Source organism: Branchiostoma floridae, chromosome 15 (assembly GCF_000003815.2).
Source record: "Branchiostoma floridae strain S238N-H82 chromosome 15, Bfl_VNyyK, whole genome shotgun sequence".
Lineage (NCBI taxonomy): Eukaryota > Metazoa > Chordata > Leptocardii > Amphioxiformes > Branchiostomatidae > Branchiostoma > Branchiostoma floridae.
The window spans coordinates 20,622,713-20,640,519 of record NC_049993.1 but is presented as its reverse complement, the minus strand read 5'-3'; the positions used below and the strand labels follow the sequence as shown (position 1 = coordinate 20,640,519).

Sequence of the window (17,807 nt, the reverse complement as noted above, 5' to 3'; positions counted from 1 at the left end):
TGATAATAGTGCAGTTCAAAATTAAGAAAACTTTGTTTTTCAGGTTCAAATATCAAAATTATCATACAAAGATGACAATTCATCACTAAAAAAGCCAGTTGACTACATTTATAACTTACAGATAATTGATCAAACTTGTTTAGGTACAGGTAAAGGTCCGGACCTGTACCTAAACCTGTGTACCTGTACCTGTAACTAAAATTTCTTTAGGTACACAGCCCTAAGCTGAACTCATCGTTTAGTACATCAAGACATAAATAATGCTAATTGAGAGCCGAGCAGAAAAATTCTCTCCCTTCGCTGAAATGACTGAAAAACATGCCACAGAACCTAGTAAAGAAATGGGTCAGCGTTTAACAATGTACGCAAAACTGTCATGCTCCAAATGCTGTTCTGATTCTGAAAAAAGGAAAGCAACTGACGAATGCAACGCAACAAGATTAATGAACTAGTATAAAAACACATGTATACTAATGTAGCGTATATGCTAGGCAGACACATGTATACTAAGATAGCGTATACAGTATATACTAGCCAGACACATGTATATGTCAGGTTAGAGGTTCCAACATGGCAGAATCATTGATCCTACCAGCAGAGATCCGATCGGAATCCATAGATTTTTCTGTGTATGTGGATGGATTTATGCTGAAAAGGCACTGAGCACTTTCCAACTTTTTAAGAGTCGTCTCACTTATAGAGTTGCAGATAAGGCTAACCACTAAGCTTAGCAGCTCATGTATATGCTCCAGAGAAACCAATAAATGAATTTCTAAACTAGAAAGGCAACATAGGATGAAGGAGAATTCTTATTACACAACCAGTGGGTACTTACATTGCTTACGTTTCGATGTCTCTCAGACACCTTCGTCAGAGCTTCTAAGGTCGAAACTTTAGCAATGTAAGTACCTACTGGTTGTGTAATAAGAATTATATCTCCAATGAAGTCTCTCCCATTTATAATACATAGATCAAAAATTCAGATTTGTAAATGGGAGACCACCCTAACACATTCCTGGTGTGAGTCTGTGTAACACAAACTCCACTGTCCATGGCTGTAACTGGCCCCTCCCTGCGGCGGATGTTGGGCGGGCTGCTATAAGTGAGATTTAATCAGGCTATCCTGGTGTCTGTTGGCAGAGACTCAGATCTGATCTCTAGTGGAGGAATTTGTGAATTTGCCAGACCACAATCCCTCCCCTGATACATACATGTGTCTTATCACATGCAACGGTGCCACACCACACACATGCCTGCCACTGAGAACATAAAATATAGAGTTAGCTCAAATACATGCATGGCACTGTCATCTATTCACATGGTCCAACATACTAACTGGCACAAGTTTGTTAAGAAAAATATCTGATTCTAGCAGCTCTACATACGCACAATGTACCACAGATGAAGACAAAAGAAGCAATCCAGGAAAACTAAGAGTAATTTATGAAAAATTGGTAACTTTGTGGCGAAAAAAATACTAGATACATAGATCTATCAGCTACCATTACCATTGTATACAATAAGACCATTTATATCAGATTAAAAATATATATATAGGGTTATGTGTGTATCAGGATATCAGGTTACAGGTGTATCAGGTTACATGTACATCCGCTGACCTGTCTGACATGATCTTGAGCGAGTCGGGATGGCGACAGTTGGTGTTGCGCATGCGGCGGGGGTTCCGGGCGCACGTCAGGTTGTCGGTTCGCCCGTAGTTCGCGCCCTCGATGAAGATGACGCGGTGGCTCGGACAGCGCAGGTTGATGACGAGACCCTCGCAGGCGATCTCGCGATTCGTCGCCGTCGGGAAGCCAATCGGATGCACCGCTGCTGTGGTTGCCATAACAACAGAACATCGCGTTACTTGATCCTCAGGAGCCATATTGAAACACAGGAAACCTGGACTATGACTGATATTTACATAACCAAAAAAGTCTCTGCCAAGATTAATGAAAAAAGGCAACAACCAACACACTATCAATCATCTCTGGTGTTTTTGAAAGAAATAAAACAATGGAAGACTTCAACCACTGACAAAACAAATAATAGAATAACAACATGAAGATGAATAAGAACAACACAAAAATATAACATTAATAGGAATAAATTTATACCGAAAAGTAAGTCAAAAAGGAAATACCATGAAAACTGTATGAATAAACAAACAAACAAACAAACAAACAAACGATGCCTTACTCTCGTTGCCGAGGCTGAGCCCCATCAGCAGCAGAACGAGCGTCGACAGGAGCAGCTTCGCCGGCAGCCAGGGCATTTCCATGGTTACGGGACGACCTCCGACAAGTTCACATGGAAGTGCAGTCTGCAACAAGAGTGACAGTTTCAGTGAGGTGGCAAACATTAACAGTATGCTGAACTCGAGATAGGATGCAAGAAATATGTTCTTTCAAATGAATAGTGGAAATGTTTGTCCATCTTACTGGCAAATTTCCATACTGGGAGCATAGGCCAGGTCATGTAGTGAGCCCTGACACGCACGCATGAACGTATATACAAAAGGACACACACACACACACACAAACATACACACAGAGACACACTCACACACACACAGACAAACACTCACATACACGCAAACAGAAAAGCCAAAAACAATACTGCACTCGTGCACAACCCAAATCTGAGGCCTACATGGTAAAACCCTACTGACAGATCAAAACCAGCCTTCCCAGTGTCAAACTCTGGCACTTAACACGACTTTCCTCACTTCACTCAGGTGAAAATGAGTATCAAGGTTACGGCCGTCCCTCGTATAGAATAGTGGCACCAAATATTGTAAGCCCCTCTCAAATCAGCCCCTGGCTGGGATGAGAGAGTAGTCCTCCCACCCAATAACAACTAACAAACATGGACAGATCTGGCAGTCTGCCACAACCAGCCCAGGTTCTCTAACCTACAGGCAGCTGTGCTATAATCATCCTGCTGATTTCAACCTTTCTAGTATTTAGTAACCATGGCGACCCCAGGCCCCCTGTGGACTCTCCCAGGCCGGGGGTTTAATGTGGAAAATTGTGTAATTTCACCACTGGTAATAATCTCCAAGCAGATCCTACGGTAGCATAAGCTAGTATCAAAAGCTGCCAGAGGAGTGAAGCTGGCCTAGGAGTGTGTTTGGATACGGGAGGCTGATGACTCCCTTTGGCCGACTAGTCCTTGACCAGGTTTGATACTATGTGATGCCACTGGTAAATCTGCCTGGAGATTATACCACTAGTACTGTACAGCCATAATGTGCACACACAACTCCAGCAACAAGACCAAAGTAAGTCTAAACATACAGAAAATGGGACTTTTGCTGCAGTACCAGATTCCACCTACAGGAGGCCCAAAATCAACATTGATCTTCAGGTCTGCAACACACATACCAAATTACATTGCAAACCACTCAGGTGTTTTTAAGATATTGTGCCGGATATGCATATACATATGCACACACACAAAACAGGCCCCAAAATCATATCTCCATTTTCATTTTTTTTCCATCTCTTGACAGTGGTTTTTACCTTATTCGGAGAACGGATCCCTCCTGTGATTCATCACCTTAACTTCACCCTACTGGAAAGTGTTGCAGTCAAACCTTGGTCAACTGTTCAGTGCCCTCATAATTGAAAAGAGCGTCATTTTTGCTACAAGCAATCCTCAGAAATATGAACATGGCAAAGAAGTTTCCCCCATACCCTGAACTCTATAAATACAATTACATACCAACCACCCTTCTCGAAATGACCAGGGAGAAATCAGCTCTCTATATGCTAAAATTGGAGGAGCTGCATTTTGGTGTTCCATCAGTATGTTAATATCATCCACCTGCTACAGAATCTCGTTTACACCATCACCCCCTGGGGTGGCGCCATAACACTTTGATTATCTCATTCTCAGGTTCTCATAACCACAGGTATGGGGGATATCACAGGTCAGGAGACAACACTTGTTCATTTTAAATTGTTTCTCGGACAGTTTAGAGTAAAGATTGAGCAAGAGATTCGGATGAAAACAGAGAGCTGGGAGAAAAACAAGCATCAGATGATCTCACTACATTTTGTATTTTCATTCCCTGAAACTGAGTGCACGACAGAATTTCCACTCAGACTCTGTTAACATGATCTTCTAACATTAGAGGTATATCTTTACTTTAATGCCAAGACCAAGACTGTCTCCAGCTTTAAATTTTTTCTGTTCCACCCATTGTGACCTTGTTTTTTCCTTGTTAAACGTGTCATTTCAAACTTCTGAAAATTGATCATGAAGTTCAGATTTTGAGGATGGATAGGGTAAAATGTTTTTCCGTCCCAACAAGTGATTTCCCCTCCTGGCACATAGGAATGGGTCCTGGGGACAGCCCTGGTCAAGACCAAGAAATAAAATAGGTACCGCCATCTATATTTTTGTTCTGATAAACATTGATGTTTCTGTCTCATATCTCGTAGAGTAACCTACAAGGTCAAACATGACACATGGATAGGTACTGTCATATTCTGGTCATCTCCGACTGGCAGGCAATTTGGAAGGGATTTCCTTTGGAAAAAACAGTTTCCTGGCCAAGCCTAGCAGTGATGATCTACCTAAACAACAAGGAAGTATGACATGTTGGTAAAAATGGACCGTTAGAAAAATGTTTTCATTTGGCTACTAGATACATAACTACAGTACTTGAAAGAACCACAACCAACCTCTATTTGCAGAACATTTTCAAGACGGCAGAAAAAAATATCAACGAATTCCAACAACAACATTAGCTCTGAGTTACAAATCAATTGGAGCAAACGAAAAGTATTTGGAGCAACAATAGATCTACTACATAGCACACAAAGTACAACTCACACACACACACTCACTATCTGCTTTATCGTCTGTTGTTCCTCGTCAGGCAAGGGTTCGACATGAATTTAAAACTAAAAGAAATGCAAAAAGTAAGATCATGACAGCTACATGAATACAGCTACAGCATACATTCATACCACACCAGTGTACAAAATACTTTTCTGAGCCAGGTTGCACATGTGTGCAACCTGGGGCAAAAATAGGTTGCACAACTGAATTTCAAGTTGCACCACCTACAGTTCACTAATTTCTAAAAAAAAAAGGTACAATATATACACTGTACATACATACATAATAGACATGTTTGGCTGATATGAAACAGAGCTGCCTCAGTCCATTTATTTTTTTAAGTAAATTGACAACAAAATCGAGTTCTGAGGTTCAAAATCTAAGTTGCACCCTGTGCAACCTGAGTTTAGAAGTAAGTTGCACCAAGCAAAAAGTGGTTGCAATGTGCAAGTGGGTATTTTGCACGCTGCACACTAACGTCAGCAGACTGGAATGTGACTAAAGTGGTGCTTCATAACATCATAGCCAGCCTTGGGTTTATTGTCTGAAAAGATTACAAGTTTCTTAAGTATTCACCTCTGAGTCTTGTTCTTTATTTGTTCCTAATTAAAGACTACAGGTGTGTCTCTTACCCGATGATATACATTATTGGTGAGACATCCACACACAGCCACAGGGCAGAGGGATACAGAATGGTCTCTTTGTTTGGATGTTTGACAAGACTGAAGAGAACAGTCTCTTTGTTTCATGTAGAGGGTTGACAAGAAGAACATGTAGAAAAGAATAAACTTTCCCAAAGTCATCAACAAAGGGTTTTCACCAGGATTTCTCACAGTGTAGGGGCATCTTAGCGCAGCAAAGCCACGTGGCAAGCAACGCAGGTGTGAGCATTGAAGAGCATTTGTACTTATAAATTCATTTCATCAAAAGTACTTTTTCCTGCATTTTGATGCCTAATTTAATGAAATAAAGCCAACATTTTCACCTTTAATACAAAACAACTAAAAAGCCTCCTATCCTGGTTGAAATACCCAAACCCAAATGAGGGTCCCAAATCACAGTGTAGGGGATACGAATCACAGCATAGGGGATATGAATCACAGCGTACGGGCCCTCTATGCTCAACTGCACTGCCAAGAACCCTGCAACACCAACTTCCGAAAGTAAGGATGGAACAATAGAACATTTCGCAAGAACGAAAGAAAAGCAGAACAACTCTCCATGTCGTTTTGTAAGACCCCATTACCCACACATTCCAGGCGACACCGATGAGGGTCTGCATGGGGGGTCCTGACAACGCTTTACGCTAAATTCGGGACGGTCGACAACGCTTTACGTTAAATTCATGAAGGCAGGCAACGTTTTACGCTAAATTCAGACAGGCTGACAACGGTTTACGCTAAATTCTGGAAGGCTGGCAACACTCGACAGAGGCGGGGTCGTGCTCCGCAAGAAAGATTGAAATTTTGACTCTCTGAAACACTATTCCCTGCATTTTGAAGGGAAATTTTCGCTGGCAAACAAAGCTAAGTTAAATGGCATTTCTAATTAAAGAGTCCCAGGGGTTCAGCGTAAGCTTATGAGGGTGACGCCAGCCAACTTATTTTTGCAACGTCGAGCGCCGAAGGAAAGTCCGGGAAAATTTTGAAATCCTGCCCCCCTGAAACGCCAGTTTTTTTGGCTATTATAGAAAACTAAGTGAAATTACATTTCTATCAGTAAAAAATGTGTTTGAGGTTGACACGTCACATCCCCCAGCCATGATACATATTTTTTACGAAGTCGATGACCGAAGGTGAATAGAGTGGCAAAGGAGATCCGGCTAAATTTTGAAATCTTGACCCTCTATAAAACGATATTTTCTGCATTTTGATGGGCAAATTTCTATTAGCAAAACAGATACTTGAGGTTGACACACATCCCCAACATATTTTCAGAATTTCGAGTTCCAAAGGCGCGAGGCGGCACAAGGAGGACCATGGAAATTTTGAAATCTTGACCCTCTAAAATGATATTTCCTGCATTCTGATGGGCAAATTTTGCTGGCAGACTAAGCTAACTTCAATGACATTTCTATTTGCAAAAAAAAGAAGATTTTCGAGGGTATATACCATATTTTTACCATGTCGATGACCGAAGCCGAAGGTGAAAGGAGTCGCAAGTGAGGTCCGGCGAAATTTTGAAATCTTGATCCTCTGAAACGCAATTTCCTGTGTTTTGAAGGACTAAATTTACTGGTAGACTACGTTTCGACTTACGAAATTTGGGAGGCCAGCTACGATTTACGGGTAATTTTTAGGCTTAATTACGCTTTACGTGAAATTTTTAGGCTAGATTACGCCTTACGTGAAATACACTGGCTACGCTTTACGGTAAATTTTCCATCCTCACTACGAATTACGTGAAATAAAATAGCTTACCCTACGAATTACGGGAATTAAAAAGGCCTGCCTACGCCTTACGGAAAAGAGCATGCAGACCCTCACCGATCTACCCCATGGTTAGTGTTACAGGGGAGGGACAGAACAACAGGACCATCTCAGCTACAGGGGAGAGACAGAACAACAGGACCATCTCAGCTACACCTTTTGGGCAGCAGCCAAAAGAACTCTTAACCAACCTGTTAAACGCTTGACTGACAGTTGAAAACGTCGTAATCACGGACGGAACGATCGGGTCAGCGCTCGTCAAAAGCGACTATTCACGCCTTGCTAGGCAAGTCAAGGCACAACAACAAAAATGTCGGTTTGCATGAACGGTCAACTGTAAAACAGTGGGAAAACATTTCCCTTCAGACACTGGAGTTTTACTTCAGCCTTACAGTGTTATCACTTATGTTTGGCTTGTCTGTCTGTCTCTCTGTGGGTCTGTGTCTGTGTGTGTGTGTGTGTGTGTGATTTTGTACGTCTGTGTGTGTCTGTGGTTTTGTGTGTATATTGTGTGTGTGTGCATGTGTGTGTGTGTATGTGTTAGTGTGTATCTGTATGTGTGCATGTCTGTATGTCTATGTGTGTCTCTGTTAATCTCCAAGCAGATCCTACAGTGCCATAAGATAGCATCAAAGCTGGCCAAGGAGTGTAGCCGGCCAAAGGGAGTCAAACGGGAAGGTTTGATACTATATTACGCCACCGTGGATCTACTTGGAGATTATGTCTCTGAGCGTATTAGTATAAGTGTGTGGGAAAGGGGGTGAAGCCTGCCACCCCTGGTTGCCTTGTTTCTATGTTGTCTATGTCAGACATGTCAGGTATGAATACATCACATATTCCTGGGGTTGGAAAAACGTGCCTGACAAAAATGGCAACTATGCAGTTGTAGCGGTTTCTAGCATACATGTTACCTATTCAAGGGTAAATGTAACAAATCATAAATCTTAGAAGCATGAAGTGAGATACTTTCCACATGAGCAACAGTCTTCTCATGTGTCAACATTTTGACAAATAAGTTCGCTGCCTTCATGAAGAACACATTTAAGTCAGAAAGTTTAACTTGTGGTTGTGACTGAATATTTTCTAAACCTATGAATACATTTCCAAGTGATGCACAGACAAAATCCTATGTCCTGTTTTTGCATTGACACCAACTGTTGTCGTTTTCAGTCAGACACTGCTGTCACAAAACACAAATCATAACATCCAAGCAATGTTATTATGTAAATAGACCTGAAAAAAAAGCACTTCCGCTTTTGGCACCACTCTGAAAACTGTGAGTAACGGTAAGTGCAAAGGATATCGACAGTCATAATCTCACGGCTGTTTTTAGATGCCGTAGGGGCAGTGGGATGTTATCCCCTCTGTTTAGGGCACGGTTCATTGGAAGGTGGAGCCCTCTCTTTCCACCACCCTTTACCTTCCACTACCAAAGTCAGGAACCCACTTTTAAACACCTGAGTGGAGTCTTGTTAATGCCTTTCCCAAGAGCACAACATCAAGGTAGCCTGATTAAATCTCGCTTGTAGCAGCCTGCCCAACATCCGCAGCCCTGGACAGCGGAGTTTGTGTTACACAGACTAAACATCAAGGCATGTCAAGGGATTCTAATCAAGGACCTTTGGGTTCTGGGCCAAACACCCAAACTGTCTGTAACGTCATGCCAGGGCTTTAGCCAGCGTCCGTTTTTCCGTCAATTGACGGAAATTTACTGTGTCTGACGGAAAAATTCTAAAACCAATCCGTCAACTTTGACGGACAAAAATCCTAGGTGGAAGCTACAGGCGGCTTGGGGACGCTGTCCACGGCTGTAAAAGCCACACACTGTTTGTTTTGCTATTGTTATGATTGTTGACAATGTGTGTCGGCGCTCTTTCGCGTACGATAATCTCATTAAAACCGGTTTTTCAAGGTCTCAATGGCAACATTTACTACTTTGTAGTGTCATAGGAAAAATTAATTTTCACGATTTTCACCACGATTGGAATTGGCTGACGGAAAAAAAATTTGAGTTGGCTAAAGCCCTGCGTCATGCTAGAATCTGTGACATGTGCATGAATATGAATGTCATGTAGCGAGGCTACAGAGGTCAGTATGAGCAGAGGACATGAAAACTGCTGACAGCCCAGTTGTATCTGTAGTGTTGTGCGACTGGAGCTGTCTACAGGGCCCGTTCAACGCAAATCTCCCTCGTTGTGAGGGACAAATATTTCACTCCTTCCGTCAAAAAAATCTGTACTAAAAGTAAAACGTAAAGTATTTTCCTAAGCTTCAGACATGTTCAAGGACCAAAATTCACAACATGGGTTCCCAAACAATGGGTCAGTCTACAGATGGAGACAGCACAGATATGAAAGAGGGTCTGCATGCTCTTTAACGTAAGGCGTAGGCAGCCTATTTTTATTTCCCGTAACTCGTAGGGAAAACCATCTTATCTACTGTTCGTAGCGAGGCAACCAAATTTAGAGTAATTGCATTCCTTGATTTAGCGTAAATAGTAGGGGGCACTTCTGAATTCAGCGTAAATCTTTGTCGGGACCCCCCATGCAGACCCTCATGAAAGTCATGTAGTAAGGCTGAAGAGGTCAGTATGGACAGGGAGCACAGAAACTGCTGACTGCACGGTGGTACATGTTACGTGTGTTTCATGTAGAGTTAAAGCTATGCTACGTAATATTTGGACAATACAAAAAGTAGATTTTCCTGCCATTTCTTTACATAGTAAGCTAAGTCTACCCTTTAGCATTGAATATCAAGGCTCAGTGAGAGAAGTTGCAACATCAGTGCATCATAGTTTTCATACAAACATGTCTACAAACTGTGATCTTCCTACATGTACCTCCATGCTTCCTAGGGAAACACGCCCACATCTGGCTTATCAGTGTCTTGTGTGCCTGACTGCACAGTGGGGTGTCTGATGACAGTTGCACCAGAGTTTTTGAAAAACGTAATATTTGCAAGATTTCTTGCAGTTTTGAAGGGAATGTAACCTCAGCTTATTGATACCCTACAAAATAGACTAAGTGCATGATTATATCCTATTCTGAAGTGAAAAAAAAATAGTGTTTGAAAAGAGGAAGATCTTCCCCTGTAGCCAGCTGGAGTGTGATAAACTCATTAGCCCACCCCCTAGGGTGCCTACTGGAGGCCTGGAAGTTGTTACTTACAGCCAAGAGGGTCTAACATGGGAGGTCACAAAGATAATTACGTAGCATACCTTTAAAGAAATGCAACATCAACACCCAACCACACAGGATATGAACTGAATAGCAAGTCATACAGCAGGTCACGGTGGGTCATGCACTCGCACATCTGTAGAATACTTTGACACAGATCATCGCTACCCAGGCAAAAATCTACCACACAGAAATAAAAGAACCTGTCCCTCGATACTTCCTGACTGCATGTCTAAAGACAATCGTCACTCACAATCATTGTTGCACAACTATGTACTGTCGTCAATGTAAAGCGACCTTAACTTACTGGCTTAAGTGTTGCGTGCAGGGTTTTAGCCAGTGTGTGTCCTTCCATCATTTTGACGGAATTTTGCTGCTGGGGAGGGACAAAAGTTTTGCCCATTCTGTCCTCTATGATTGACAAAGATTGGCCTATAAATATATCAAAACAGACGCCACGCACTGAAACAAGCATAGTCTACCAGCAGAATTTGCCCCTCAAAATGCAGGAAATAGTATTTCAGTGGGTCCTGATTTCAAAATTCAAAATCCAGGGGACGGGAAAAAATTCAGGCTGACTAAAACACTTGTTGCGTGTGATTCATGTAGAGCTGAAGAAAATGCAACATCATCATCACCCCACTTTACTCCAGGATATCAGCTGAATAGCAATCGTTACACAGCAGGTTGGGGAGTCAAGTAGCAAGGTCAGGCGGGTCGGTCCATTATGCAGAGATGGGGGGAAGCACAGTGGTCTGGGAACATATCACAGCAGGACCGTATCGCAAGGGTGTTCACTGGGGCAGGTGTTCACTGTGTTCTGAGTTTGCAGTGAAGCCAGGGGGAGGGGGGTGCACAGAAGGCTGGGTACATGTTTGCTGCTTGGAAACTGCCAACATATAACTAATCTGGATACCAGACCTCAGCCCACAGGATAAGATATTTTTGAGATCAGGCAGGGGTCTGGTATTTACTTCTAGGCTAACATACGACTACTGTGAATATTTCTTGCTATACAGTAAACCGACATACACTAAGATAAGATATTCCTACAATTTTGAAAAGACAAACTGCAAATTTAAAGTGTCTATGCCAAATCTCTTGATGTAACTTCATACGTTGATACTATATAACAATAGGGGGACAAAATACCATATATGGTACCAAGCTATTTCAATTCCTAACCAAAACTACACATACTTGCCACTTTGTTCAAATCCATAATTTCCAAATCCAACAGTTGTTTCTCTTGATACTCAGCAAACTATTTTGAAATACCAACACTGTTTACATACTAATGTTCTGAGACTCCACAGCAGACGCCATAATTCCATGTAAACATTTTCCTCTCTCTGAGGTTTTGTTAAAGAAACTACCGACAACAATGGGAAAAGGACAAAGATTTCTCCAAGGTCAAACTCCAATTAACACCGCCCCACTTCAAACCCAGGTACATCCTCTGAAGGTCAAAGTCTGCATAAATCCGACATTCCCGACATTCCGTCGGCAGACGTCAGCAACAATCAACCCCTCCCCACAGACAACAAGGTCGTTTCAAGGGCGCGATTGTTTACTCCGAGGATGTTTACGGCAATTATGAAGATCTCGTTATGTATAAGCCGGTGCTGACTGGCTTCAGATACAGACGTGTGGGGGAAAGTAACAATTTCATTAAGCCGAACATGAAAGCCGTGCGTCGGCGGATTTTTCTGTACCTACTAATTAACCTCCCTACCCCGCTGACGACCTGGAACCAAAATAATTCCACTGCCAGAAATCCTCCTCGGCAGGGAGGGGAGGGACAACAAAAGGAGGATCTGCTAAATCGTGCACAAACTGTGGAGGGATTTTGTCTTTTTCTTGCGCATTTCTAAACAAAACTGTCTCAAACTCGACACACAGTTGCCATTTTGCAGTCCAGAAATCTCAGTTTTGCCTTTTTCATGACTTTCAGTTGTCAAAATTGGATAAAACATGAAACAAAGCAACTGAGCTCTACAATCACACTTGGAGGGATTTTGTCCGTTTTCTTGCGCATTTCTACACAAAGCATGTCTCAAACTCGACATAGAGTTGCTGTTTGGAGACTGAAAATCTCAGTTTTGCCTTTTTCATGACTTTCAGGCGCCAAAATTTAATAAAACATGAAGTAATGCAACTCACATGAAGGCAAGACTGAACACTACAATCACCCTTGGAAGGGGTTTGTCTGTTTTTCTTGCGCATTTCTACACAAAACATGTCTCAAGTTTGACACAGAGTTGCTGTTTGGAGACTAAAACTCTCAGTTTTGTCTATTTTATGAGTTTCAGATGCCAAAGTTCAACAAAACATGAAGTGATGTATTTCACATGAAGTCTACAGTACAATCACACTTGGAGGGATTTTGTCTGTTTTTCTTGCGCATTTCTAAACAAAACATGTCTCAAACTCGACACACAGTTGCTATTTTCCAGTCCAGAAATCTCAGTTTTGCCTTTTTCATGAGTTTCATGTACCAAGAGGGCAAAACTAAACTCACACTTGGAGGGATTTTGTCTGTTTTCCTTGCACATTTCTAAACAAAACATGACTCAACTCGACACACAGTTGCCATCTTGCACTAGTTGCAGTGGAGAAATCTCACTTTTGCCTAATTCATGATTTTCAGGTGCCAAAATTGAATAAAACATGAATGATCATGCATTTCACACGAACACATGACTGAACTCTACAATAACACTTTCTGAATCACTTCACTGTCGAAAGGCACCAAACAATCCACCCCAATTCTGATGTACATTTTCTCTGTATTATCTGGGACCCAACGCCTCATTCACCACCCAGTAACATGTGGCTTTGTTTCAGTACTGAGTCCTTCACACCCCATTGTTTCTGGGAAACACTGGCTGGCATGTGGAGAGCATGTTGACGTGCTATTGTGTCTGTCAAATCCATGAGTATCTCACACTGGGTACAAACTAATCTCCAAGCAGATCCTACAGTAGCATAAGATAGTATCAAAAGCTGGCAGAGGAGTGAAGCCAGCTTTGGAGTGTGTTTCACTACCGGGGATGGAAAATGGACACCTTTTGGCTGACTACAGTCTTTGGCCAGTTTGGTACTATCTTATGCCATTGTAGGATCTGCTTGGAGATTAGGTACAAACAACTGCACACCATACACCGGAGTAGCCTCTACCAGGCTCCACAGAGTCTGAGAAATAGACAGAAATTAAGATTGTTTCTGAGAAACACTGGCTGTCATGAGCAGAGCATGTTGATATGTCATTGTAGACAACAGTGAGTGCGTATACAGGAGTATCTCATAGAGGGAACAAACACCTACACACTATTCATGTGAGCAATTCTTCAAATTTATTTTATAGGTACCGGTATAGGTGCAGCTAAGTAAAATTTTGGAGTACACTGTACAGAAAAGAAACGGAGAAGATTCTTGTTTAGTCCATAACGTTAGACAAATGAAGTAAAATTCTTTAGTCAATTTCTAAATTCCAAGGAGGTTGTATAGATCTTCTATTTAACTAAAACCTTGTAAATCCTAATCAAGTAGGACAACAAAGATATTCTCTTTTTTTTCTGACAAGAATTTGCTATTTACTAGTGCACAAAAATAATACTCTTTCTTATGTACATGCCCCTACACAAACATTTAGGTGCAATCCATAATAAAAACATTAGGTGTACAGCTGAAATTTTGAACACAAAAAAACTGAACATGCACCCTGCATTTCGAGCCCTGTTGTGAACGAAATACATCAATTTAACTAGACAAGCATAGCCAATTGACCTATCAAAATGCTGTATGTAATAATTAATATACCAGCAAACAGACAGCGATAGCTTTATGACCATTTGTTTTGAATATGATAACATTATTTCTGAGCAACAAGCAAACCATATAAAGCTATCGACTGTGTCAACACAATAAATCCCCAGTCTTGTTTGCTATATGACTCCCTTGACACCATATCAGAAGCTAGATCCGTGCTGGTGATAATGACTAGTTAACCAGTCTGCCAAATTGAGAGGTAAGGGATGATTTAATTTCTTGACACTATCTGTGGCAGGCCTGCATAATTGATGGAGTATCAGTGTCCCAGGATGTTTTTCCTGCAAACAGCTCTGCCAGGGTGGCTCTGGTGTCCATCTGTGCACCAGCAGTACCCACACACATGTGGAGGTTTCACTGACCCGTCCCTCTACCCAGCTGCTCGACTTCTAAGTGCCAAAATTCCCACGAATACACAGGAATACACACACGAGCGCAGTGCTTGTGTGTGGCCCTGATTGCCTCCAGTACAAGTGTGGCATGATTAACACTCCCCATTATCCTGTGTGATACACCGTCATTGCCAGCTCACAACTCCACCATCGGAGAACAATCCTGCAGTAATTATCTATTTACAAAACTAAAGAGGCTTGGCTAAACAAAAGGCACATGTAGACAGGGGTGATCAGTGGAGTTACTAACACAATAGCTCACCCTCATCCACCCCGCAGTGCTGTGCACAACCATCTCAGACTGCTACAAACATCTCTACCATATGTGAGACGCTGGCATCAAGTCCTGGTCGCTTTGAAACGTAAAAACTTGCGCAGACAAATCATCATGTATGCCCGTGTTCGCCTGACACTGGAGGTCTCCACTCTGCGGAGGTTTGCCAAAACATACAACAAAAGAAAAACTGCTGGGCCCTTAGCAGAAGTTTTTAGTACAACGGTGTGGAAAGTGTAACCAGGGTGAAACTTCTGCATATTTTGTTCTGGATTTCCATGAAAATGTGAGCACACATCTGTTATTACCCGCTGTGCTGTGGTTTTAGAGTAGACGAACCACAGACCCTTACACAGACAAATCTCAGCCAGAATATTTAACCCTTGCCCACAATTTTACCCATCATCCCAGCCAGTTCTTCCTGCCAGACAAACAGATATAACACAAACAAGGAAAACTACCGACCATTTTCCTACAAATCCCTGGACCAGGACAGTCCAATTACGGGTTGCTTTCTATAGCCGCTGTCAGTACGGGTCATTACTTCTGCATTTTTCCCACTCATTTTTCAGCAGAAGCCCAGATGAGGCTACTGTATGGAGGTGGTGCTTACAGTGTGTACCAACCGTGAACCCAGGTCCACCGAGACACCGCAAACTCTCTTCTGTTTCCTCCAAGCAACCATTCTCTTTGCCAATTAAGCGAAAACTAATTAGGCAGATGTACCCCTAAAGAGCTTGGGCCAAGTTCGCCGCACTTGTGTTGTGGTTTCCGCTTGGAGACCGAAAATTGTTTCCACTTTAACTGTTTTTAACAATGAACATGTCTTTTGTAGTTTTAAGTTTTCTCTTTACGTTCTCACACATATTTTTGATGTGAGGAAAAGGAAATTCCCTGGCAATGGCACCAGGTGCAGGGGCTCTGAAATGGTGTTTTAATATGTTTTGACAAGCAGTAATAATGAACTGCCAGCAGGCAGGCACAGGCCCTCAAGTTTGCATACCAAATTAATGTTTTCCTTTCAATCTATCAGCAAATCTTGAGGAGCTAAAGTGTCTATTTTAGACACTTTATGACAAATAAACCATAAGGAATTGAAGAAAATGGACTCCTTCTAACCCCATTCCGACCCCATCTTGCCATAGTGTAAATCATAAGAATTAGCCCAGATCTGGCCAGAGGACCACCGTGCCATTTGGGACCTTACAGACCTGCTTAACACAGCCAACAACAGTTTTCCGCCATAACCACGCTCTGAAAATCTTCTACACCACAGTTTCTAGCATTAAGGTGGTTCTGGGATAATTCTGGAGATATTTGGAGCGGATTTTGGCGGCGGAGGCGGCGTGTTTTGACGCTTAAACCGAGCTGGTGATTCAGCCTGACCGACATGAAAACATCCTCCCGGCCCGAACATGTAGACATGGCCGCACCTGAAGCAGGCACGTCCGCTGTACTCCCGGCTTCAAGACGGGCTGGGACAAGTCTTAGACATGAACCACACACAGACAAGACGTCTGACACTCCAGCTACACACTCTGTACAACCAGACACGCCATCTCGGCGGGTATAAGCCCGACATCTGTATACATGTCACACAACAAGGGCCGCGATCAGGAGCTGGCGGCCGCCTCACAGAAACACGGGGCTTACACCGATAAGATGCCGCTCTAAGGCGGCAAACTCACCTTTCTGGGACGTCTTGGGATCTTCAGAAGACGCTCTGCTAGGGAATATCCGAGGATCGGGCACGTAAAGGACAAGTTGAACGATCTTTCTGCACAGACTTGAGAGCAAAAACGCAAACCGCTGCGCCACCTCCACTCCCTACCTCATACATAATTTAACATCCAGAGGATCGGGCGGGCTATGCCACTTTCTACGGGGGAGTAGGACTAAAATATTCTGTTTAAATGCGATTTATTTTTTAATACAATTGATACATTGATATACATCTAATTTATCATTATAATGATAGGGAAATGTAATGTTAATTTACTTTTATTGTTCTCTATTTCGATGAAATTGTTTTGTTTGGTGTGAATTTTATCGGTAGCTTCCCCCTCCCGTAAGAGAATCCCGGCGCCCCGTGCAATGGAGCCTCTATGCTTGGATCCGGCCGACTGAACAACCAAAGAAGGAAGTCAGAATGAGTCATACAGGAAACCGGGCCGGGCGGCATTGTGTAGTACAGGCACGGCAACACGTCTCCTTCACGGGAAGATCAGGTCTCACGGCCCGATAGGACCATCTGATCGGAGCCTGTGGCTTCCTGTATTCGGGTGCACGGCGCTCTGAGGCCGGGAACTCCAGGACAGCCTCTGCGGTAGGGTCATCGGGAAGGCTGTTATCCCACACCAGGGCTCTACCAATAGACGGGACGGTCTTTAGATAATGTTTATATTCTCTGTGACAGCTCAGCAACAAAAGAGGCATCCACTACGTAAACAACGGCTTTGCGAAATGGCAGATTTCGAAAAGGGTCGGCAAAAGTCGGGTGAAACCTTGGTGAAAACAGAATGATGCTAGAAGAAAAGACAGGTCAATAGGAAATGGCCTGTCACGCGCCTTTGATGGCCCGTCACATCGATTTGCCAGGCTTCTCGGGTCAAATGATTTCCCCCGGCGCGACTAACGTCTCGGGGTTGTTTTTTTCAAGTTATCCTTCCGAGAGCCTGGAGATTGAGGCTAGACAAGACGCAATACGTTGCTGGAAATAAAAACGACATATGTTGCAAACTGGTCTCTTTTATTATTATCAAGTTTATTGCAAATCCTTGCCCGTGGGCTAATTGCAGGTAACATAGATTCAAACAGTGTAAAATACAATAACACAAGTGTCTACTCTAATCTA

General features: G+C 42.7%; 1 protein-coding gene across 1 annotated transcript in view; it reads right to left on the bottom strand.

Moving 5' to 3' along the window:
- LOC118431656 (adhesion G protein-coupled receptor L2-like) overlaps positions 1–16,864 on the bottom strand; it is a 38,944-nt gene extending 22,080 nt beyond the window's left edge. Inside the window, exons 1-3 of the mRNA XM_035842897.1 lie at positions 16,642–16,864; positions 2,200–2,323; positions 1,620–1,833 (exon numbers count right to left, since the gene is read on the bottom strand). Coding sequence (XP_035698790.1) covers positions 1,620–1,833; positions 2,200–2,281 — 296 coding nt within the window. The 5' untranslated portion in view covers positions 2,282–2,323; positions 16,642–16,864. The remainder of the gene's footprint in view (positions 1–1,619; positions 1,834–2,199; positions 2,324–16,641) is intronic.
- Positions 16,865–17,807: the final 943 nt, after the last annotated feature.